The 25,570-nt window shown below is 41.1% G+C and overlaps 1 protein-coding gene across 2 annotated transcripts in view; it reads left to right on the forward strand.

Annotated features, from left to right (window-relative positions):
* The window catches only part of LOC126161289 (uncharacterized), a 121,324-nt gene that overhangs the window by 75,824 nt on the left and 19,930 nt on the right, over positions 1-25,570 (forward strand). For both annotated transcript variants that reach the window (XM_049917031.1, XM_049917040.1), the window contains exon 4: positions 7,870-8,047. In XM_049917031.1, the coding sequence (XP_049772988.1) occupies positions 7,870-8,047 (178 nt within the window). The remainder of the gene's footprint in view (positions 1-7,869; positions 8,048-25,570) is intronic.

The raw sequence follows: 25,570 nt of genomic DNA on the forward strand, positions 1-25,570 counted from the left end.
CTGAGGAGACACGTGTGACCGAGATACTGTCGTGTTTAGCTGCTGTGTTGGTTGTAATTTTTCGGTTACTGAAGACATCAATCCTAGTGCTGTTTTGCAGCTGTGAAATAAAAATGTGGTTGACATTCGAGATGTTTTAGGTAAGCAAACCAGACAAAAGAGTATTCATTCCAAGGGGCTAACATGCTAATACCGGCAAAGTCGCCTCTGGCATTGATAATGACCTCGATTCAAGGCAATCGTAAAATGCGTTTTATACAGCTACGTGCCGAATAAAACTGTGAGGGACGGGAAAAACCCACCGTGGTTCAACAACAAAGTTTGGAAACTACTGCGAAAGCAAAGAGAGCTTCACTCCAAGTTTAAACGCAGCCAAAACCTCTCAGACAAACAGAAGCTAAACGATGTCAAAGTAAGCGTAAGGAGGGCTATGCGTGAAGCGTTCAGTGAATTCGAAAGTAAAATTCTATGTACCGACTTGACAGAAAATCCTAGGAAGTTCTGGTCTTACGTTAAATCAGTAAGTGGCTCGAAACAGCATGTCCAGACACTCCGGGATGATGATGGCATTGAAACAGAGGATGACACGCGTAAAGCTGAAATACTAAACACCTTTTTCCAAAGCTGTTTCACAGAGGAAGACCGCACTGCAGTTCCTTCTATAAATCCTCGCACAAACGAAAAAATGGCTGACATCGAAATAAGTGTCCAAGGAATAGAGATGCAACTGGAATCACTCAACAGAGGAAAGTCCACTGGACCTGACGGGATACCAATTCGATTCTACAAAGAGTACGCGAAAGAACTTGTCCCCCTTCTAACAGCCGCGTACCGCAAGTCTCTAGAGGAACGGAAGGTTCCAAATAATTGGAAAAGAGCACAGATAGTCCCAGTCTTCAAGAAGGGTCTTCGAACAGATGCGCAAAACTATAGACCTATATCTCTGACGTCGATCTGTTGTAGAATTTTAGAACATGTTTTTTGCTCGAGTATCATGTCGTTTTTGGAAACCCAGAGACTACTCTGTAGGAATCAACATGGATTCCGGAAACAGCTATCGTGTGAGACCCAACTCGCTTCATTTGTTCATGAGACTCAGAAAATATTAGATACAGGCTCCCAAGTAGATGCTCTTTTCCTTGACTTCCGGAAGGCATTCGATACAGTTCCGCACTGTTGCCTGATAAACAAAGTAAGCGCCTACGGAATATCAGACCAGCTGCGTGGATGGATTTTTAGGAAACAGAACACAGCATGTTGTTATCAATGGAGATACGTCTACAGACGTTAAAGTAACCTCTGGCGTGCTACAGGGGAGTGTTATGGGACCGTTTCTTTTCACAATAAATATAAATGACCTAGTAGATAGTGTCGGAAGTTGCATGCGGCTTTTCGCTGATGATGCTGTAGTATACAGAGAAGTTGCAGCATTAGAAAATTGCAGCGAAATGCAGGAAGATCTGCAGCGGATAGGCACTTGGTGCAGGGAGTGGCAACTGACCCTTAACATAAACAATAATGTATTGAGAATACATAGAAAGAAGGATCCTTTATTGTATGATTATATGATAGTGGAACAAACACTGGTAGCAGTTACTTCTGTAAAATATCTGGGAGTATGCGTGCGGAACGATTTGAAGTGGAATGATCATATGAAATTAATTGTTGGTAAGGCGAGTACCAGGTTGAGATTCATTGGGAGAGTCCTTAGAAAATGTAGTCCATCAACAAAGGAGGTAGCTTACAAAACACTCGTTCGACCTATACTTGAGTATTGCTCATCAGTGTGGGATCCGTACCAGATCGGGTTGACAGAGGAGATAGAGAAGATCCAAAGAAGAGCGGCGCGTTTCGTCACAGGGTTATTTGGTTAGCCTGATAGCGTTACGGAGATGTTTAACAAACTCAAGTGGCAGACTCTGCAAGAGAGGTGCTCTGCATCGCGGTGTCGCTTGCTCGCCAGGTTTCGAGAGGGTGCGTTTCTGGATGAGGTATCGAATATATTGCTTCCCCCGACTTATACCTCCCGAGGAGATCACGAATGTAAAATTAGAGAGATTCTAGCGCGCACAGAGGCTTCCAGACAGTCGTTCTTCCCACGAACCATACGCGACTGGAACAGAAAAGGGAGGTAATGACAGTGGCACGTAATGTGCCCTCCGCCACACACCGCTGGGTGGCTTGCGGAGTGTAAATGTAGATGTAGATGTAGATTCGTCGAAGGTGAGAGTCCAAAGTTTCTTCAGGCATGCCTTATCTAGCTGAAGGCACTCTTTGATGATAAGCTTCTGCAGAACTGCCAAATTTCGTGGCTATTTATTGCTAAACTTGACCCGCTCTTCCAAATATTTCCATTGTCGATGCGTCCACGACATTAGTTCGAAGAGACTGAGATGAACCTGCATTCACCGGATGTAGAAATTCCTGTCCGGCGTGAAACCGATTGTCACTGATTAGTAGAGGCACTCGTCTCCAGACAGAGTAGGTTAGGATCTTTTTGCAACCACTGTTCCTACCGCGTGGTACATGCTCACGAATGGATATCATTCTATGTAAGCACTTTGAATAGTCCGCGTCGATGCATCAATAACTCAGGCAAATTCATTCACGTTGTGGTCATGGGAACGTCTAAACGCTGTAGTTCCTTTCTGACAGCCCGTCTTCTTGTCGGCCTATCAGACAGAAGTGATTCGATACAACCAATTGGCATATACACACCACCCTGCCTCCATGACTTATCAGCTGTGGACTGTACCTGTTCTCCACCATCTACAGTGCTCTGAAGTCAGCGTGCAATCTTTCAGTGGGATGGTTAATATTTTAATATTTTGTCCGGTGAGCTTATCTACGCTGCATATCTGCCTGGAATATTGTCTTCCAGACGCACAGAACATGCAATCAGAATCTCTTCGTAAGAGCTATGACTACGTACACTAGTACATGTCTGCTTTAGGGTCCCTCACTGACGTACCATTCATGTTACAGATTTCGACGTTGCCAGATCACAGTTTAGTGCTCACAGACTTACGCTCAGCTATCAAAAACTATGTCTAGCCTTTGCGTAGTGAACTGATATGAAGTGGGAAGAAAGTGTAAAATTATTTGTACAGATTGCAAGTGGGAAACTACAGTGCCACTATGAAGGAGATGGATCGATCGGAGCAGAACATCGAAGTAATTTATAAGCGTACTGTGTGATCCTAAATCATCCGGGGCATCGAAAATGAATTTAAAAAATTAAATAACTATAAATCTGTCTGTAAAATGAAGATGCTGGCTGGATGAAATATTTTGCAGAAGTAGGGAAACATAGCGACAGTCTCTTCGCTTCATTCGCGGCTACAGCCGGAATGAATAACAACATCAGGATACAAGGGAGTATGGCAAACTGTGCATCAGTCAGACATTGTGTGATACTAATCTCTGTAGTGTTCCTGTAGTTTGTTCCCTGCTATTACGTTTTCGCACGGTCACGGCAATGCTCTGGCTGGTATGCAGTTGACTGAACGATAGTAGTCTAAGGAATGAAAAGGAGTATCTGCAGATTCACTGTATCTGTCAGATAAGAGTAAGTTACACTCAGATACTGTTTTACTACGAAGCACTTGAATACAGGAGTATTTCTCTGTTGAGTGATTATATTCCTATACAGATATATTTTTCTTACGAAGTTATTGCCTTCCATGTGTGCTTTATCCAACTTCAGAATTTGTAATTTCTCGTACTTATGCTTCTGGTATTTGTTAATAGTGTGCCATTATATGGATATTCAAGTATCGCAGTAAGTTTCAGGGGTTATCATTGTTGGAAGTAAAATTTTTCAGGTTTTATAGAAACTGAAATATTGATGATAAAACCTCCTCGGATTGATAGCCGAGTCAATGCGTCGTACTCCGGCAACGATTCAGCAATATTATTTTATTTTATTTCATTTACAGTCTAGTTCTGTAGGGACATTTTGAGGAGCAAATCTCCAAGGTTATGGAACGTGTCAGTACATAAATTACAACATACAAGTAATAACAGATAAAAAGAAAATTTTTATGAACCCAAAAATGTCAAGCCATAAGTTTAACAAAACACAATCAACAATATAATATAAGAATCAACTTACATTTTCAAGAAACTCTTCAACAGAATGGAAGGAGTGACCCATGAGGAAACTCTTCAGTTTCGATTTGAAAGCCCGTGGATTACTGTTAATATTTTTGAAATTTTATGGTAGCATATTCAAAATGGTTGCAGCAATATACTGTACACCCTTCTGCACAGGTGTTAAGGAAGTCCAATCCCAATGCTGGTTGGATTTCAGCCGAGTATTAAGTGAGTGAAAGCTACTTGTTCTTGGGAATAAGCTGACATTGTAAACAAGGAACAACAGTGAAGAAAGTATATATTGAGAGGCCAATGTCAAAATACCCAGACTAGTAGACAGGGGTCGACAAGAGGTCCGCGAAGTTACACCACTTGTTGCCCGAACCGCCCGTTTCTGAGCCAAAAATATCCTTTTAGAATGGGAAGAGCTACCCCAAAATATAATATCATACGACATAAGCGAATGAAAATAAGCAAAGTACACTACTTTTCGTGTCGAACGATCACTTACTTCTGCTATCGTTCGAGTAGTAAAAATGGCAGCATTCAGTCCCTGAACAAGATTTCGAACGTGGGCTTTCCTCGATAGTTTACTATTCATCTGAAAACCTAAAAATTTGAACTGTTCAGTTTCACTAATCACATGCCCATTCTGTGACATTAAAACGTCGAGTTTTGTTGAAATGTGTGGCAGAAACTGTAAAAACTGGGTCTTACTGTGATTTACGGTTAGTTTATTTTCTACAAGCCATGAACTTACGCCATGAACTGCACTATTTGAAAGCAAGCCAGTGTTGCACACAACATCCTTTGTTACCAAGCTAGTGTCATCAGCAAACAGAAATATTTTAGAGATACCCATAATACTAGAGGGCATTTCATTTACGTAAATAAAGAACAGGAGTGGCTCCAACACTGGTCCATGGGGATCAGCAGACATGACTGTCATTCAGAAAATCAGATATCCGCAAAACCTGTGAAAATCGAAAAATTGCTAAATACGTATGAGTACAAAAGCTGAGGAACAGATTCATGAAGTTTCGGGACTACAGCCGGATGATGCTGACATCGTGGCCGGTATAGCGAGGTCAGGTGTCGACATCATCCGTCTGCAGTCCCGAAACTTCATGGATCTCTCACCACGCCGGGGAAACTTGAACAGTCGGGATGTGCTGTGAGAAAGATACTATGACTTGCCAGTCATGAACGTCTACATTGCGCGAGAATCTCTCAGTTTTGATTCATCTGTGCGGCACTATCAGGTATGACTAGTAATTGCTGTAAATAATTAACTAGGTTGCTCTATATACAGTGCAGCGCAGTGAATTGTCCCATTTTTTCCGGAGTTTCCGTTATCGCCACTTAATTCTGTACTATGTGATTTTGTCTGTTTGCTGTGAAGCAGGGTCGTTAGACCATGGAGCAACAAATTAGCGTGATTGGAAGAGATGGCGTAGGACCACGCACAGGGAAACATTAATAGATATTGAACATGGCGCAGATTATATAAAGATTGTAATAAATGCAACTAACAGCATTTGCCGTATTATAAAAGACAGCAATTCGTATTTTAGGTGTAAAGAAATCTACTATTTACTTGAAGAAACGGGAATAAACCCACCTTCGGCGATGATATGGGTTGTATGCTTCCCACATATTTGATCGGTAGTTTAATTTTGTATTTTTACTTTTAAAACCGCAAGATATATGCACCGGCGACTTGACTGGTGTTTAATACAGTTGCAATAATTGGAAGTTCTTAATGGAAATTTTGTCATATCAGCTAGAGGGGTCACTGCATTTTACATTGTGTGATTGTGGTTACTTTACTGTACCACAAAGGCGTGCATTTCTAGTGCACGAGTTTTTAACCCCACTTTGGAAAAAGTTCTGTTATAACCCTATTCTCCTACTAGCCATGTTTTAATGATAGCGAGGCACCAGGCTATTGGATGTAAACGAACAGTGGCCAAATTTATGTAATTACGAAAAATTATATGAATGAAAACCGACTAGTAATGAATCTCATTCATTAAAACAAAATAGAGTTGTTATTAAATTTTTCTTTCCGTGAGAAGAAAAACTGGAAAAGTTTGGGTGGTACATCCCAGAATGCTTTGCCTGGACTAAAAATTAGTTATACATTAACGAATCCATATAAGCTCCTAAACCTAGTTACGTGTATAATGTGTTCGTTGGGCAGCTCAGTGGTAAGATATGGCGCCTTCATTGCAAAGCGAGAAAACCTCCTAAGTGGTGACGGCAGGTAGCATTCACTATCCACTTTGACACATTCAGAAGCCGGTTGCACGCTCATCGAGATATAAACGTGTGACAGCCGGTTATGGGCTCATCGTGTTATAAAGGTATCAAAAATTATGACAACCACATACAAAAACAGATACACAGCTGACGCTTCATAATAGTGTGGAGGTTTAGGTTATTTGCACGGGTCTGGACTTCTGCCTAATATCTTATTACAATGTAGTTCCCTCCAAGGACTGGCTGTAATCCGGGGCTGGTCCCACCACTAGGGTGTTTTGTATTGTTTAGTTTGTTGGGTACACGCAGTGACGTCGGCGCCATTGGCTTTTTCAATTGCGATGGCGGTTATAATTGAAGCAACCGGTTTTAGGTTATATCGGTTTTCTTCCACACCAGCTTAACTTCACCGCTGAGGCAGTTCAAAATAACCGAATTTTGGAGTAACCGATTTTCGGTTTTTATTCCTACTATTTCCTGTAATAAACGTAGAAATCTAACAAAGATTGAAAAATTTTCACTCTCTCGAATTCAAGATAAGTAGAATAGAAATATTACATCAAATAACGATTAAAAGAAAACTTAATCCGTCCACCATTCACTGCATTTCTCGGAAAGTGATAAGTGGGTGAATACTACAAAAAATTAGCAGTGTTCTTCTATTGATTCTAATTTTTAAAATTCTGTTGAAAAATAATGTTGCAATTGGGCATCGTACCACTATTTGGGATTTACGAATAGTAAGTGATGAAGGGTGAAAACTGAGAGGGAAGAACTGTATTTTTCGTATTAATTTATCCGTTTCAAAGGGCTGCAAGCAGGTAAAGGGAGACACAGGCAGTGGATCAACAACTTTCTATTTTTAATGTATGCTATGAATGAAGACCATAATTTTTTTAATTTATTATTGTTATCACAATTTCCTTCCTCTTTAATTACTTCATAGAAATGGCAGACAAATCCTTAATCTTTTAAAGCAAAGGACTTCGTTGCTACATCACTTCATAAAAATATTTCCAGATAGTTGTTGGTGCCGTTCCAAAATACGACAGATGTCCAGCGACGACAGCAAGAAACTACCATATAGAACAAGTGGCGGCAAGTCTTGCACAGTGCACGTACAGACGTGCCATAAGATATGACACACGGCAATAGTGTCGTTATTGTCTCAGCAATGCTGTACGAGTTCTTATGCTATGTGTTTGTTGTTCGTTTCTGTCGGCATTGTTATTAAAATAGCACTGCTCGCTTTCCCCATTTTACATAATAAGGAAAGCTTTTACGAATAAATATTAGTCCTCTTTTTTTTTTAAAAAAATGTTTATTTATAAACGAAACACTTTAGCACTGCTGTTATGACTAATAGATACTTCCGTTTCTTTACTCAGTAATTAGTAAAGAAAACCATCTGTTATAACCTAGATCAAAGAAATTCCCAAAAACACCGGTTACTCAGAAGTGAAATTACGATATCGGTTTTAACCGGTCGGTTATTCCATTCGTATGTTGCAGTGCGGAAACTGTGCTGCTAGTTGCCAACAACAGGGGTCGGGCTGCGCGCCTTGCTGCCAGCCGCAGCAGCCGCAGCAGCTGCCGCAGACGACGACGACGACGACGACGACGACGACGACGTCGCGGCCGCCGCAACCTACAAATTCGCCGAACCCAGATCCGAACCCTCCGCCACAACGTAAGCTTGTAGTGCCCAGTGGAGCCTTTGTTAACTTATTACTTTCTCTGTACGGGAGCGTTATCTTGTTACCGAAAGCGCATCTAATTTACAAAACTGTTATTACACAGTGTGTCTGAACGGGTTACTGAGTAGTGCAATATCTACTAAGTGCCCGGGAATTTCCAGTAGCCTTCTTGACTCTGTATAAGGGGCAGTCAAATGAAAACGAGACAGATACAAAATAAAATTGTGCCGGAGCGATTAGTACTCACGTTCTGAAGTTTCTGTATAAACTTAATTATGTACAGGGTGACAATTATTCAACTATATGGAAAAAAGACGTAAATTAGTTACAAACTACGGCGTGTACTAACTTTATTCAACTTGTAAACGTCACTACAGATATTTGGATTTGAGTCATGACGTTCGATATTCCTGTCATCATTGGTGATGATGTGACGCAGACGAATAGCGAAATTCTGCATGACCCGCTGAAGCGTCGGGACATCGGTGCTGTCGATGACCTCCCTAATGGCTGTTTCCAGTTCATCTATGGTTTTGGGGGTTGTTGTTTTACACCTTTTCTTTAATATAGCCCGACAAAAACGAGTCGCATGTGTTCAGATCCGGACAATACGGCGGTCAATCGAGGCCTATGCCAGTGGCCACTGGGTACACGAGAGCCAGAATGTGGTCCCCAAAGTCCTTCTCCAAGAGATCAAGCACTCTCCTGCTTCGATGGGGTCGAGCCCTGTCTTGCATGAACCAGGTCTTGTCGAAATCGGGGTCACTTTGGATAATGGGGATGAAATCATCTTGCAAGACCTTCACGTACCGTTCGGTAGTCACAGTGCCATCAAGGAATATCGCACCGTTTGTTCCGTGACTGTACATTGCACACCACACAACTGTTGAGGGTGAAGAGACCGCTCGATAGTTGTGGCCGAGCGGTTCTAGGCGCTTCAGTCTTTAACCGCGCGACCGCTACGGTCGCAGGTTCGAATCCTGCCTCGGGCATGGATGTGTGTGATGTCCTAAGGTTAGTTAGGTTTAAGTAGTTCTGAGTTCTAGGGGACTGATGACCTTAGATGTTAGGTCCCATAGTTCTCAGAGCCATTTGAACCAGACGTCTCGATAATGAAAAGCGGATTATGAGTCCCCGTTATGCTCCAGCTTTGCTTATTGACGATCCCATCACAATGAAATTAGGCTTCGTCTCTAAACCAAGCCATAGAGCGCGTACTAATTCCACGGCCAACCGTGCGGTTTGAACGTCCTAAAGCAAACCGTTCAGAAGTTATGACGATTTTATTTCATACATCAACAATTGTCACCCTGTATGTAAACGGTTCGACCGTTCCGGCAGTCGAGATTTTGATCATTTTTGCCTGTTATCGACGGTGATATTGGCAAGATTTTCGAGAATTTTTTATTTCAATGATATAAATGTGACATGCAGTCATGCAGGAGGCAGGCGACCATTATTATAATTATCAGTAGTTCTCCATTTAGCCTGAATGGTTCGCAGTGGTAAAAGTCAAACTTCAGGCAAGGAATGACTTTATTGTTCATATGACGAGTTTCGGAATTAATGCATCATGACGGACTAGTCTGCAAATGTTTGTTTCACATTAAACTTGAAACGCCACATCTACATGCAGTAATCGCTCCTGGATATTTGGCGAAGAATAAATTCGGAAACGCGTCATATGAACAATAACGTCATTTCTTGCCTGATGTTCGACGAGTATCATTTCGATCCCTCACTTTCGACGCAGAACTACTGACTGTTATAATTTCAAGTATGACGTCGGATAACAAACAGAAAAAGAAATATTGTTCGCGTGTGATATAATAACAAATTAACAATTTTAGGATTTATTTCCTTTGCTTGTACTGTGAAACCTTAGTGCTTGCTCAGTTCCAGCATTGTATACCAAAAGCGAGTATCCTACAGGGTTTTGTTGAGTGTATCTGAATAACAGTACCTTTTGACTGAGTTGACTTACAAGCTAACGTTATTTATACCACAAAAAGACAATAGACGTTACTATGAGACATAAATTTTAACTTGACATGTCTGTCCGTCCCCGAGGACAAGACAGGGAGTAAGACAAGTTACGAAAAAAAAAATCGTGTGATTTAATTACAAATTTACAAATTTTTGGAGTTTTCTTTGGTTTTACTGCCTTTCTGCCAAATTTCATGATTGTAGCCCAACGGGAAAAACCTTATAAATTTTGATGAGTGCCTTCGTGAGTATCAAAATGTGTGATATAAACGCCGTATCTTTTGAATGCACTGAATTAGGAGTTTCAGTTTTTTACACAGCCAAGGAACTACACTACTGGCCATTAAAATTGCTACACCACGTAGATGACGTGCCACAGACCCGAAATTAAACCGACAGGAAGAAGATGCTGTGATATGCAAATGATTAGCTTTTCAGAGCATTTACACAAGGTTGGCGCCGGTGGCGACACCTACAACGTGCTGACACGAGGAAAGTTTCCAACCGAATTCTCATACACAAACAGCAGGTAACCGGCGTTGCCTGGTGAAACGTTGTTGTGATGCCTCGTGTAAGGAGGAGAAATGCGTACCATCACTTTTCCGACTTTGATAAAGGTCGGATTGTAGCCTGTCGCGATTGCGGTTTATCGTATCACGACATTGCTGCTCGCGTCGGTCGAGAGCCAATAACTGTTAGCAGAATATGGAATCGGTGGGTTCAGGGGGGTAATACGGAACGCCGTGCTGGATCCCAACGGCCTGGTATCACCAGTAGTCGAGATGACAGGCATCTTATCCGCATGGCTGTAACGGATCGTGCAGCCACGTCTCGATTCCTGAGTCAACAGATGGGGACGTTTGCAAAACAACAACCATCTGCACGAACAGTTCGACGACGTTTGCAGCAGCATGGACCATCAGCTCGGAGACCATGGCTGCGGTTACCCTTGACGCTGCATCACAGGCAGGAGCCCTTGCCATGGTGTACTCTACGACGAACCTGGGTGCACGAATGGCAAAACGTCACTTTTTCGGATGAATCCAGGTTCTGTTTACAGCACCATGATGGTCGCATCCGTGTATGTGCGACATCGCGGTGAACGCACGTTGGAAGCGTGTATTCGTCATCGTCATACTGGCGTATCACCCGGCGTGATAGTATGGGGTTCCATTGGTTACACGTCTCGGTCACCTCTTGTTCGCAGTGCCGGCACTTTGAACAGTGGACGTCACATTTCAGATGTGTTACGACCCATGGCTCTACCCTTCATTCGATCCCTGCGAAACCTTACATTTCAGCAGGATAATGCACAACGGCATGTTGCCTTTCTAGATACAGAAAATGTTTGACTGCTGCCCTGGCCAGCACATTCTCCAGATCTCTCACCAATTGGAAACGTCTGGTCAATGGTGGCCGGGCAGCTGGCTCGTCACAATACGCCAGTCACTACTCTTGATGATCTGTGCTATGGTGTTGAAGCTGCATGGGCATCTGTATCTGTACACATCATCCAAGCTCTGTTTGACTCAATGCGCAGACGTATCAAGGCCGTTATTACGGCCAGAGGTTGTGGTTCTGGGTACTGATTTCTCAGGATCTATGCACCGAAATTGCGTGAAAAGGTAATCATATGTCAGTTCTAGTATAATATATTTGTCCAATGAAGAACCGTTTATCATCTGCATTTCTTCTTGGTGTATCAATTGTAATGGCCAGTAGTGTATAAACCTCAATACGTGACTTAAATTTGAACGTAATACGTCCACCCATTTCTGAGAAAAATGGTTTTCAACAGTCGGAAAGACAGACAGACATCAGAACCATCCATTTGGTAAATTTTTAACGATTGAGGCAAGGAACACTTAAAAGTAAGTAAACTGTTTATTATTTTATAATACTTCAAAACTAATAGCCCATAACTGATAATACATTTATGCCACTGTCAGACGAGACAGTGAGTACCTTCATGCAAAAATGTTTGCGGTTGCCTACGGTACCGTGACTGTACGCAGGTCTGCCGTTATTTGTCCGAAGCAAATCGACGGCCGCGAATGACTTTCTCCATGAGTCCAAATACATGGGACTGCATGGAGCACGTGTAAGCGCTTCCTGGTTTTAGATTAGATTAGATTAGATTTACTTTCATTCCAATTGATCCGTAGTGAGGAGGTCCTCCAGGATGTGGAACATGTCAGAAAAACAACAATACATGACAAATATTTACAACTAAAACAAATAAGCTAATGTACCATTCCACAGGTCCCAAGTGGAATGATCGTCATTTTTTAATGAACACTAAGAGTCATTTTACAAATACTAATGCACTGAATTTAAAATAAAGTTTTTTATTTATTTATAAGGTAATAAACATGTAATACAACTACTGTAATACTTATTTACAATGAACACATTACTGCACTGAAATGGTGCAGAAGTTAGATTATACTTACACACACACACATACACACACACACACACACACACACACACACACACACACAAATTTTCAATGAACACATTACTGCACTGAAATTGTGCAGAAGTTATGTTGTACTTATATACAAATCAGTTGGTTTTACTAAGAAATTCATCAATGGAGTAGAAGGAGTTGGCCACCAATAAATCCTTTAGGCTTCTCTTAAACTGAATTTCATTGGTTGTTAAGCTTTTTATGGCTGCTGGCAAGTTATTGAAAATGTGTGTTCCTGAATAATGCACACCTTTTTGTACAAGACTAAGTGACTTTAAATCCTTGTGAAGATTATTCTTATTTCTAGTATTGATTCCATGAATTGAGCTGTTGGTTTGAAAAAGTGGTATATTTTTAATGACAAATTTCATTAAGGAATAAATATATTGGGAAGCTGTAGTTAGTATCCCTAGTTCCCTAAACAGGCTTCTGCAGGATGTTCTTGAGTGGTGAAACTTCTGCACCGCAGTCGGAACTATTTTGGCAACATGCTGTAGGGCATTATCTTGAAACAGAATGATGCCTTAGGTCAACATTCCTGAGCTATTGAACTTGATGGTGCACTTTAATTTTTGCAAAGTGTCAACGCTGTGAGTTAATTGCGGCTTTGTGTTGCAGAAAGTCAGTCAGCAGCGGTCTCTTGCAAGCAAAGAAAAATGTCATCATGAATTTCACAGTGATGGCGTGCCTATTGTTTCGAGCACACTGCAGAAGTTTCGCTGCGAAGTCTTACCATCCCCCATACAGTCCTGATCTCTCGCTAGGCGATTTCCAAATTTTTTGAGCCCATCATTTTTCCGTGAAGGAATTCACCGTCTTGTCTCACAGTGGGATAAATGTATTAAGAGCTACGGCGATTACTTTTGAAATAATAAACAGTTTACTTACGTTTCTGCCATCTGACTTGTATTCATTTCAATGCCCCTTATACATTTAGGGTGAGAAATAGTAAAATTTTGAACAAAATAATTTCGGGTGCTACGCCACATCGTTATAAAACACTACAGCAACTAAATTCACGACGTTTTGACCGACTTTCCGCAGTGCTATTTAGACTTCTTGCTAACTTCTAGTTTTGTTGATATCCCTGCCTTGAAGCCGATAAAGGTGTTTGTTGTCAGTATTGATTTGTTATATCTGTATTAAAGACATGGTTGATGTGAGCGAACACAATCACACCGTTGATGGGACTGGGTGCACAATCGTCTACGGACAGGGAATCTCTTCAAAACAGTTTTGGCGACCAGAAAAAACTGCAAATCATTACACAATAAACACTTCACGTAAATGTTTAAATAAAACCGTGTTTCGTCAAGTACCAAAAAATTAATTATTGTCATATTCAGAAAATATATACTACTCTATTCATGTTTCCATGCTGTGAAAAACATACGGGAATTTTTAAAAATGGTTAAAATGGCTCTGAGCACTATGGGACTTAACTTCTGAGGTCATCAGTCCCTCAGAACTCAGAACTAGTTAAACCTAACTAACCTAAGCACATCACACACATCCATGCCCGAGGCAGGATTCAAACCTGCGGCCGCAGCGGTCGCGCGGTTCCAGACTGCAGCGCCTAGAACCGTTCGGCCACTCCGGCCGGCTATGGGAATTTACATGTTGCTTCATACACAGCTTATATTACACAATATTTTCCTTTGGATGATAAGATGTGTCAATATTTTTAATACTTTCCTTTCATATGATTAGTTCATACCTATTTTTTACTGTATGATTATTAAGAAACTATGTTTTGTCTGCTTTAAACATTCATGAAGTTCATCATGAAAAACTTAACACTCAGTACACTATACAAACTATCCATCACTGCCCCTTCAGTATTCTAGGCAGGCCCCCTTCATTTTCAACTTCAACACTTGTCTGCGTATAGATATATCTGGCAGTCCTCCTTTATTCTCAGCTTCAACACTTGTCCGCAAAGTGACTTATTTGGTAGTCCTCCTGATTATGCTGCAAGTATTCTATCAATGTAGTCATTACGTAGGTTTTAGCCTGGAATTTACATATAATTTGTATATCCAATTATATTACTCAGAATCGGAAACTTACAGACATGTATCTGTAGTCTCATAACAGAAAAGTTTTTCAACATAACAACACTTGGTAGCACAACATCAGGAACAAGAATATACAGAGTAAAATACTATTTGATTAATTCCATATACACTTTTTCCATACACACTTATTACTCATTTCTGTGGATGTAAAGTTTTAAATCTAGTGTTTCGAACACCTAATGGCTTTTTGACTTAGAGTAAACAAGATAATATGCGTTAATGTGCAGAATTCCTTGCACTTCAAGGGGACTCTTATAAATATATTTGAACTTAGAAATTTCTTGGTTTATTTTACTTGATTTTTCGTGGGATTTTACAAGAACAAAATTCCCAAATTTTAATTTGATCACTTTAAAGCCCTTATCATGCCTTCCGCTTTTTGTTTCATTATTTTTTTTATTAAGACTTTATTCTCTCTCAGATGTAGTTCTACACAGGGTGGAAATTGGAAGGTTTCTTCAATTACACTTTTGCTCGTGTATATTTTCCTCAAGTATGAATCCTGTAGTTTCATGGTGGAGGGTATTCATTATAATTTCAAAGCCTGCAATAACCCTAAAAGTGCTTGCAATTTATTACTGTAAATTTTTACTGGGATGGTAGTTTGTTTGACCGTCCTATTTTCTGAATTTTCTTGTCCCTCCCACAACAAATCTTGTTAGACAGTTAGATCGCTCCAAGATATGTTAATTACTGACAAATAACATATGTCTGGGAGCTTCTTCGGTATTCTGATTTCGACGCCTTCACGACTCTAATCATTTCTCACCCTGGTATTGTGTCGTCTGGTGGCTTTTTTTTCGGTTCGGTATTTACTGCCAGATTTAGTTTGCATAAGACTTCATATTGCTTTTCAGAGACATCTTCCGTTTGTTCCCGTTCCTCTATTCCTACATATTCCTCACCTGATCTACCATTTATTAAGTCTTCACTGTCTGATTCTAGCATGAACGTTATTCTTAGACAACGATCAAGCCCCTCTTTTGATCCTTCGTCAATTTCCGTAATCTCTAAATTTTAACTCTTTACTAAAATTTCAATTTCATTTGCAATCACAGGTGGTTCTTCTTCTAAACTACTTTCAATATCACTTCTCATGACGTCAACCTTCATATTTAGTATAATTGTCATCGATTTTAGTGGTTTGTATGTACTCATCTGAATCTGTGTACTCTTGATCATCAACAACAGCCAGGATAGCGTCACCTACACTATCAAGGATTCCATCCTCCTCCAGATTCCTATTTATACCGACCATTTTTCTGTTTCTAGCACTAATTTCTTTAACATCGGCAGCTCATGTGCTCTCCCTCACCAACCACTTCATCTGAAATCACTGCTTGTGCACCTTGCACAACGCTAACTTCAAATGTGTGTGAAATCTTATGGGACTTAACTGCTAAGGTCATCGGTCCCTAAGCTTACGCACTACTTAACCTAAATTATCCTAAGGACAAAGACACACACATCCATGTCCGTGGGAGGACTCGAACCTCCGCCGGGACCAGCCGCACAGTCCATGACTGCAGCGTCTTAGACCGCTCAGCTAACAGCGCTAACTACTTTCGTCTCCTCTTCATTTTTGGACCACACCCTCTTTTCCACATTTCTACTTTCGTTTCTTCCTTTTATTACTTCCCTGGCTGTATAACCCTTTTTAAAATCATCCCACTCATATTGCTTTAAACAGGAAAACAAATCATCATGCCCTTCCGCAGTCCCTGAAGACTCCTTTTCGCTCAAACTGTCTGTCTTTACTTGGTTGTCGATGCTTGCGCTTTTACAACATGTCCGATTCGTTTCTCATTTCGGTGATATTTCCCACCGACACAGGTCCACTGAATTCCCTTGTGACGTCATCTCTCCCTGCAGCTGTTACTGCAGCCGCGTTACGGACAGCTGATTGCTCCGCCAAGTTCACTGCACGCAGCTGCTCAGTTTGCACACTCACCTATGCAGCACAGCCAGTCGCCTGTGGCTCACTTATGCATGCACCTTTTGTTGAGCGTGCACAGTCCTGTGGTGCTGTGCTGCCGCGTACTTCTGTCTTAAATTCACTTTTGACTTTTGTTTTGGCCGGTATGATTTCTTTAGTTTGGGCCGGTAATATCTGTCCACGCAAATCTGGCCCTTAAAACACGTGGGCCATAATTTTCTGCATCATTTGGGTTTTGATAGTTTCACGGTGCAAATCCTCTACCGCAAAATGACATGTTACTGCGACCTCTGCCTCTACCTCTTTGCATCATATTTATGTGGTAACGTTCGCCTCATTGGGTTCATTATTCTCGTGATTATCCCGATTCCGATTGTTAGTATTTTGATGATAATCACGGTTCCCTCTCCAGTGGTCCTCGTTTCGACCCTTTGCAAAAATGACGAAAATCGTTTGTGATTACTTCCCACATAACATTTTGAATCTTCTGGGAGCTTTTTCCATAGTTCCCACTCTATTTCGGATTCCGTTCTTCTGTTTCCCACATGTGTCAGTTTCTGATACCACATTTCGCAAAACTGTTTCATTGAGTTTCTGCCTCTGTTGTCATACAACTTGACGTGATGAATTCCAGCCATAGGCAGTCCTATTTTTGCTCCAACCAATGTTCCTCTATGAATTTCTGCTTAAATTCACCAAATGACATTTGTTCTGTATCCACATTTAGGACCCATCTTTGTGCATCGCCAGCTAATGCGCTGATGACCACATTCATCTTTTCCTGGTCCACCACATAATCAGGAAAATTCACAGTTTTTCAAAAATCTAAAGGGCGCGATCCATTATGCCTTTTTAACGGATCGAATCTTTCTTCGATCTCTAGCAATTTGCTACACGTTATTCTGTCAGTGACATTAATTGGTTTTTCTCTTATTTGCCATCCAAGGTTGCTCACTTTACCTTGGATTTGGGAAATGTTCTGTTTACACTTCTTTTTGCATGTTGTCACTTGTTTACTCAGCTCCTTTTCCGATTCATTCACCGTTTGTCTCAACTAAGAAATTTCGGTTTTACATTTTTTACTGTTTCGGTTTTGAGGCCGAAAAAAATTTCATCAACATTTGTTACAACCAGAGGTTCTTCTACATTGTCTTGAATCTTCATTACTTTGGTATCGAACCTATCATTGATGTCATTAATCTGTCCCTGCATAGTGGCGACATTGCTATTGATAGTATCTATTTCAGTTTTTAAGTCCTTCATTGCATCTCTCACAACACCTACTTTTGATTTCACTTTTTCGATCTGTTAACTGATTTTAACACGTTGTGTTTTAAGCTGATTGTTAATATTACTACCTTGTGCTGCTATTTGTGCAGGCAACACTTTTAACGAATCATTCATGCTCTCTTTTTTTCTTGTTTCTTTATTGGATTTCAATATTCTTTCCTCCCACCATTCATTCAAATACAATTTTCAGTAACTACGAACCATGTAAAACATGCCTAAACCTTCTATCTCCTCAATTCATTATGATATATATGTTTGAGTTTGAACTTTTTTTTCCGGGGCCACTTCATACCTTCCTAGGTCAGTCCATCTGGTCTTCAGTAGTTTTTGCATGACCATACATCAGAGACTTCCACTCGTTTCTTTGCGGTTCCCAACTGTTCCTGTTTCATGTCCTTACATGAACCGTCAATGGTAGCTTTTGACGGTTCTTTTCCTGACCTTGTGGTCTGCGTACGGGAGCTATTTTTTTTTATGTATATTACTTCTTCATGCTTCGGTCAGTTGCGAAATTAAAGCAACAGTGAAAATCGAATGCAGTTTTGCATGTATGTGTGCTGTAGAGTCATTAGCATGCCCCATCGATCGTATCACATAACACTTTTCGGTTCAGAGCGCACAGTGAGTACGTAAAGCTGATTAGAACAACAGTCTCCCACCAAGTGTGAAGTGTCTGCTGTCGGGGTTCTGCCTGGTCTCATGCAACCCATATAGCGCAACTGTCATGCATTTCCTTCTTCATGACAATGCAGGTGCAACAATGACGCTCCTGCTGCATTTTCTATGGGAAATGTTTGATCAGCCACCATTCAGTCAGGATTTGGTTCCCTCTAATATTCACTTCTTTGACCACATGAACCGTTGTCTATGAGAACAGCATTTTTGCACAGGCAAATAGCTGCAGACCAGCCTAAGTAATTGGCATGCTATCCCAAGTGAAAGTGAAGAAGAATCTAGAATGTGCTGAATGAGTGCAGAATATGGAGTTAGAGTAAATTGAAGAAAGTAATGAGAAGTAGCAAAAGTGAGAACAGAAAGAAACTTAACATTAGAGGTGGAGATGGCAAAGTAGACGAAGTTAAGGAATTCTGATACCTACGCAGCAAAATAACTCATGACGGACGGAGCAAGGAGGGCAACAAATGCAAACTAGCACACGCAAACTGGCATTACTGGCCAACAGAAGAATAACAGTATCAAACATAGGCTTTAATTTGACGAGCATGTTTCTGAGACTGTATGTACAGAGCACAGCATTGTTTGGTAGTGAAACAGAAGAGAATCGATGCATTTGAAATGTAGTGCTACTGAAGAATGTTGAAAGTTGGTGTACTGATAAAGTAAGGAATTAGAAAGTTCTCCACAGAATTGGCGAGGAAAGGAATGTATGGAAAATACTGACGACAAGAAGGGACAGGATGATAGGACGTCTGTTAAGAGACCACGCAATAACTTCCCCGGTTCTAGAGGGAGCTATAGAGGGCAAAAACTATAGAGGAAGACAGAGAGTGGAATACATCCAGCAGGTAATTGAGGACATAGGCTGTAAGTGCTCCTCAGAGATGAAAATGTCGGCACAGAAGAGGAATTCATGGCGGCCAGCATGAAACCAGTGAAAAGGATATTGACTAGATGGGAAAAAACTTAAGCGAGGTCCATTGTCGACGGAAAGAGTCGGTCTATGTTATTCTTTGACATTATCAATGAGGAGAGATATGCGATCTGTTGATTTAAAACGTATGTAGACAAAAAATCCTACGTAAAGATCGCTATTTTTCTTTAGCAATTACCGGTTTGGGCGCATCACTGGGACATCTTCGGATCAGTCTAAACTGTTTCTCAGTTTATTACACTTACTACACATCGTTGTATTTATTAGAGCCAAGTCGTCCTAAAGTGAAAATCTTTGATGTCAGTTTGCATAACAAACTAAAATTTTCAGTCTACGTGGACCTAGCTCCAAGAAATACGACGATGTGTAATGAGTCACACTGAGCCACATTTGAGACTGATGAGCCGAAACTGATAATCAGTAAAGCGAACTGATGATGTTGACGTAGGCTTTTTATCCACACATGTTTTAAGTGTTTGACTGTTTCCCGTTACGAACCAAATCATCTTTGAAGCGGAAATTTAGGTGCCCATTCGGTAATGCCGTCTAAATGCACTACAGTGCCATTTTCGTCCTATTGGCATGAACAGTGAGAGTAAAACAGCAATAATAACCAGTACTGCTGTAGCTGCAGTTCATTAGCTGTCTAAACATATGCTGTACTTACCACTTACACAGTTTCAGAAGCAAAGTAAGTTTAAAGGCTACGTGCATTAGCTGATCAGAAGTATCCGGACACCCCTGTGTATTTTGGAAGGACCACTAAATCTCATGCGATCACTGACCCTGCATGATAAAACGGGGCGAACAGAGTACTGTGATATCAGGAGAGAAGCAGTAACTGCAAAGTGGATAATTCAGGAGAAATCGGTGACTTCGAAGGTGGACTATTCATCGGACATCACCTGAATAACAGTCCATTAGGGAAATTTCAAATACCTTCTAGACACTCCCAAGTCGGCCATTGGTTAAGTGATTGTGATGTGGAAAAGTGAAGAAACTACCACAGCTAAAGCGAGACCAGGCAGACCTCATGTAATGGCGGACAGGGACTGTCGAGTGTGGTTCTAAAAGTCGGACGAAAGTATCGGAATGAATCACTCGTGAGTTTCAAAGTGCTACATTCTGTCCAGCCGGCACAGATTCTATGCTTATAGGTTTAAAGAGAAAGGAGCATAGTGGTCGAGCAACGCACTGAACAATGCTTGACTGGTAACTACTCACTTGAAGTGACGAATAAAGCTGTAATCAGATGGAATAATTTTGGTTTGTCGAATGCCTTGAGAACGTTACCTGCCATTATGTGTTATATCAACAGTAAAATAAGGATATGGTGTTACAGTAAGGTGGTGTTTACTGTGGTCACTTGAATACGCTTAAGAAAACGCTGATTCCAAAAGTATATGGATGCATTTTACAGCACCATGTACTGTTTACAATAGAGGGATCAGTTGAGACGGTAATTATATCAGCACGACAGTGCACGCTGTCAGAAAGCAGCATACAGGATGCAATGGTATTTGGACAACAGGATTTGTTGTAATGGACTGGGATGCATAGAGTCCTCGTATGAATCCAATAAAACACAATTGGGACGAGATGGCGTGGACGTCGCTTCAGAAACTCCTCGTCCGGATTCACTACCTTGTCTGGTTTCTGCCACTCACGAAAGATAGTCTGCCATTCCTCCTCACTGAATTGAAACCGTCTGCAGGAGCAGACAAACTCCATATTAATGTTAACTAATATATCTTCAAATACTGTTGCTTAGACAGTAGAATAGTCTGCCAGTCCTCCAAAGACATTCACACACATCACTAACAGTGTCCCCAGTGGAGCTGAAGCTGTCATCAAGGGAAAGAGTGGACACACCCCACATTAAAACCAACTACTATCTTTTCAAATACAGTTGATTAGATAGTAGAATAGCCTGACATTCCTCCACAGACTTCACACCCCTCACTGAAAGTGTCCCCAGCAGAGCTCAAGCCTTCATTAAGGCGAAGAATGGAGACACTCGATATTAATAAAAAAATACGTGGCCAAATACACTTGATTAGATTGTAGAATAGGCTGCCATTCCTCCACATACTTCGCACTCCTCACTGAAAGTCCCCCCAGCACACTTGAAGCCATCACGAAGGCGAAGAGCAGACACACCCCATATTAATGACGACTAATATATGTCAGAGGTTTGTGGTCAGATAGTGGAATAGCCTGCCAGTCCTCCACAGACATTCACACCCCTCACTGAAAGTGTTTCCAGCAGAGCTGATCGCGTCATAAAGGGAGGACTGAATGCACCCCATATTAGTGTCAACTAATATGTGTCCAAATATAGGCGATTAGATAGTAGAGTAACCAGCCATTCCTCCACAGACATTCACACTCCTCGCTGAAAGCGTCCCCAGCAGAGCGAAAGCCGTCATGAAGACGAAGAGTGGACACACCACGTATTAATGTCGAGTAATATGTGTTCCAATACTGTTGATTAAATAGCTTTGTCTCCAATGGAACATTGGCGTATGTTTAACAAAAATGAACATGGCAGTCTTTCTCACTCCTCTTGTCATATGTTCGTAGAAATCCTCGGATGTCACAATAGGTATTGAATCAATTGATGAGAGGGGAACATATAAAAATGCAGCAAATGAAGCAGGTAAAAAAAGAATACACATTTTATAAAAAATTAGACTGATGGGAAAGTACAAAGCTGCTATGCAGGAATGGTTAGATGACAAATCCAAATGTGTAGAAGCAGATATAACTAGGGGAGCTGCTTTTAGAAATATTAAAGAATGTCTTTGGAGAAATGAGAATCAGCCGTATGGATATCAAGAGCTCAAATCTAAAATCAGTTCCAAGCAAAGAAGACCAACCTTAAAGGTGGAAGAAGCAGTTAGAATGACTATAGAAGTGAAATCAACTCGAAGGCAATATTATAGAAAGGAATGAGGACATTGATGATGAGATAACTTAGGTGATACTGCGGGATGAATTTGACAGAGCACTGAAAGACCTAAGCGAAAACAAGGCCCTGGAGAAGACGATAATTCCTCAGAACTAATATATTCTTGGGAGATCCAGTCATGATGAAACTGCTCCACCTGGTGTGTAAGGTGTGTGAGAGAGGCGAAACATCCCAGACATCTATAATTATGTTATAATTCCAATTCCAAATAAACCACGTTCTGACAGGTATGAGTATTACTGAACTACTAATTTAATAAGTTGCTGATGATTAATACTGGCACAATTATTTGTAGAAGAAAATGGAAAAACTGGTACAAGCCGACCTTGGAGAAGAGCAGCTTTGGTTTAGTAGAAATGTAGCCAAGCGAGGCATTATAGGTTAGCACTCCGTCTTCAGGCCACGAGTGGCCTACCGGGACCATCCGACCGCCGTGTCATCCTCAGAGGAGGATGTGGATAGGAGGGGCGTGGGGTCAGCACACCGCTCTCCCGGTCGTTATGATGGTATTCTTGACCGAAGTCGCTACTATTCGGTCGAGTAGCTCATCAATTGGCATCACGAGGCTGAGTGCACCCCGAAAAATGGCAACAGCGCATGGCGGCTGGATGGTCACCCATCCATTTGCCGACGACGCTCAACAGCGCTTAACTTCGGTGAGCTCACGGGAACCGGTGTATCCACTGCGGCAAGGCCGTTGCAGCATTATAGGTTAGGGAAAGGAAAACGTATCTTCATAGTATTTGTATACTTGGGGAAGCTTTTGACAAGACACTCTTTGAAACCCTGAAGGTAGTAGGGATAAGGTACAGGGAGCAAGAAGTTATCTACAACTTGTACGGAAATCAGACGGCTGTTACTCGAAAGTCATAAAGAGAAGCAGTGGTTGAGAAGGGAGTGAGACAGGGTTGTAGCCTATCCCTGATGTTATTCAATCTGTACATTGAGCAAGCAGTACAGAAAAGTAAAGAAAAATTTGGACAGGAATTAAAGTTAATGGAGAACAAATAAAAACTTTGCGGTTTGTCGTCGACATTGTAATTCTGTCAAAGACAGCAGAGCAGTGTTTGAAAGAATATAAGATGAACAGCAAGGAAAGCAAAACAAAGGTAATGGAATGTTGTCGTATTAAATCAGGCGATGCTTCAGGAATTACATTAGAAAATAAAAACCTAAAAGTAGTGGATGAGTTGTGCTGTTTAAGCGGTAAAATAACTGACGATGACCGAAAAAGAGAGGATTTAAAATGAAGAAAAGAATTTTTGGAGAACAGATTTTTTTTAACGTCGAGTATAAATCTAAGTTTAGGATAATTTTTCTGAAGGTATTTGTCTGAAGTGTAGCCGTGTATGGCAGTGAAACCTGGACGATAAGCAGTTTAGACAAGAAGAGATAGGGGCTTTTGACATCTGGTGCAACAGACGAATGTCAGAGTTTAGATTGGTAGATGGCGTAACTAATGAGGAGCTACGAACAGAATTGGGGACAAAACACGTTTAGCCAAAAGTTGACTAACAGAAGAGGGACATCAACAACTCATTTGTTTAGTATTGGAGGGAAGTGTGGTTTGTAAAATTTCTACGAAAAACCTAGAGACGAATACAGTAAGAAGGTTCAAACGGGAGTAGGTTGCAGTAGTTATTTTGAGATGAACAGCTTGCACAGAATAGAGTAGCATGGAGAGCTGCATCAAACGAGTCCTTGTACTAAAGACCACAACAACATATGCAAAAAAGGATCAGTGGGGGACTTCTATTTCGTGACACGTCAGAATCATTCCATTACCCTTGGACAGCGGAAAACTATTTCTTATTCAGTTACTCATGAGAATGCTTTAAGTGGATGCATGGGTCTACATATCTTAAGATACGCAACTGTGTCTTCACTGATATGTAGGAGCGGCGTTCTTGATGCTTTTGTATCTACATCTCCATGACTACATTGCAAATCAAACTTAGCTGCCTGGCGGGGGGTTCACCGAGCCAACTTATGCTGGTACATTGGTAGATGGTTTTATCTTACAAGTCGTAAACGCTCCATCACATGCTCTTCCTCTGGACGAATATTTCCAACAGCAAAACAATACAGGATTTGGAATGTCCAACTCACATGGAGGATATCTGGCATCATACCGCTATTAGAAGTCGTCTTCTTGAAGCCTTTGTCTCCTTGAAACAAATAATGCAAATATTGTTTATTTATTTTATACGTTTACACATTTATTTCAAGTGGCCAGATTAGGACCTTCAAGCCCTCTCTTACATCTAACTAGACATTCTTAGCGAGTGTACAAGTTGTATACTACACGAGGAATATGTAGTAAGAATAACTGTAATTATAGGTGTAATAATGAATAAGTGGTGTTCAAAAAATGTCAAACATAAAGCATTTCTCTCATAGCGTTCTCCTCGAAAGTGAAGAGTAACGTTTAACAGAAACGCATGGCAACAGTACAGAAATAATCAGTGTGGGGAAGGAGTTGACTAATCAGAGAAAGAGCTACAACTCAGAGGGTAATAATAGCAGATGAGGTAGAAGGAAGGAAGGAAGGGCTGAGAAAAGCATAGTTTATATTGTGACAGGGCTATTGGTTTCCTGCTTGACAGAAAGACACCTGGGATGTGCCGAGAGGGAATCATAATAGACAAATATTTAGCCTCCTCTTGAATGCAGAACGGTTTTGGATAAGAAGGATGTTAGAAAGGATGATAATTTGTTCCACAGCTGTAAGTCAGCAGTTGAGAAGGATGGTGGCGGTGGTTAGTGTTTAACGTCCCGTCGACAACGAGGTCATTAGAGACGGAGCGCAAGCTCGGGTTAGGGAAGGATTGGGAAGGAAATCGGCCGTGCCCTTTCAAAGTAACCATCCCGGCATTTGCCTGAAACGATTTAGGGAAATCACGGAAAACCTAAATCAGGATGGCCGGAGACGGGATTGAACCGTCGTCCTCCCGAATGCGAGTCCAAGTTGAGAAGGAGATTGAGAAAGCGTTAATAAAGAGTACTGTGTCAAATGACTTCTGTTAAGACACTGGCGCTCCAGCGAAGTACCAGTATCAACAATGAAATCATTTGACACGACACTGTGCTTACGTTATTTTATCTGAGTTGATGTTACTAGTACTACTACGTAATGAAAAATCAGCTTTCTATGTTCCAATTTAAGGTCG

Source organism: Schistocerca cancellata, chromosome 1 (genome assembly GCF_023864275.1).
Source record: "Schistocerca cancellata isolate TAMUIC-IGC-003103 chromosome 1, iqSchCanc2.1, whole genome shotgun sequence".
Lineage (NCBI taxonomy): Eukaryota > Metazoa > Arthropoda > Insecta > Orthoptera > Acrididae > Schistocerca > Schistocerca cancellata.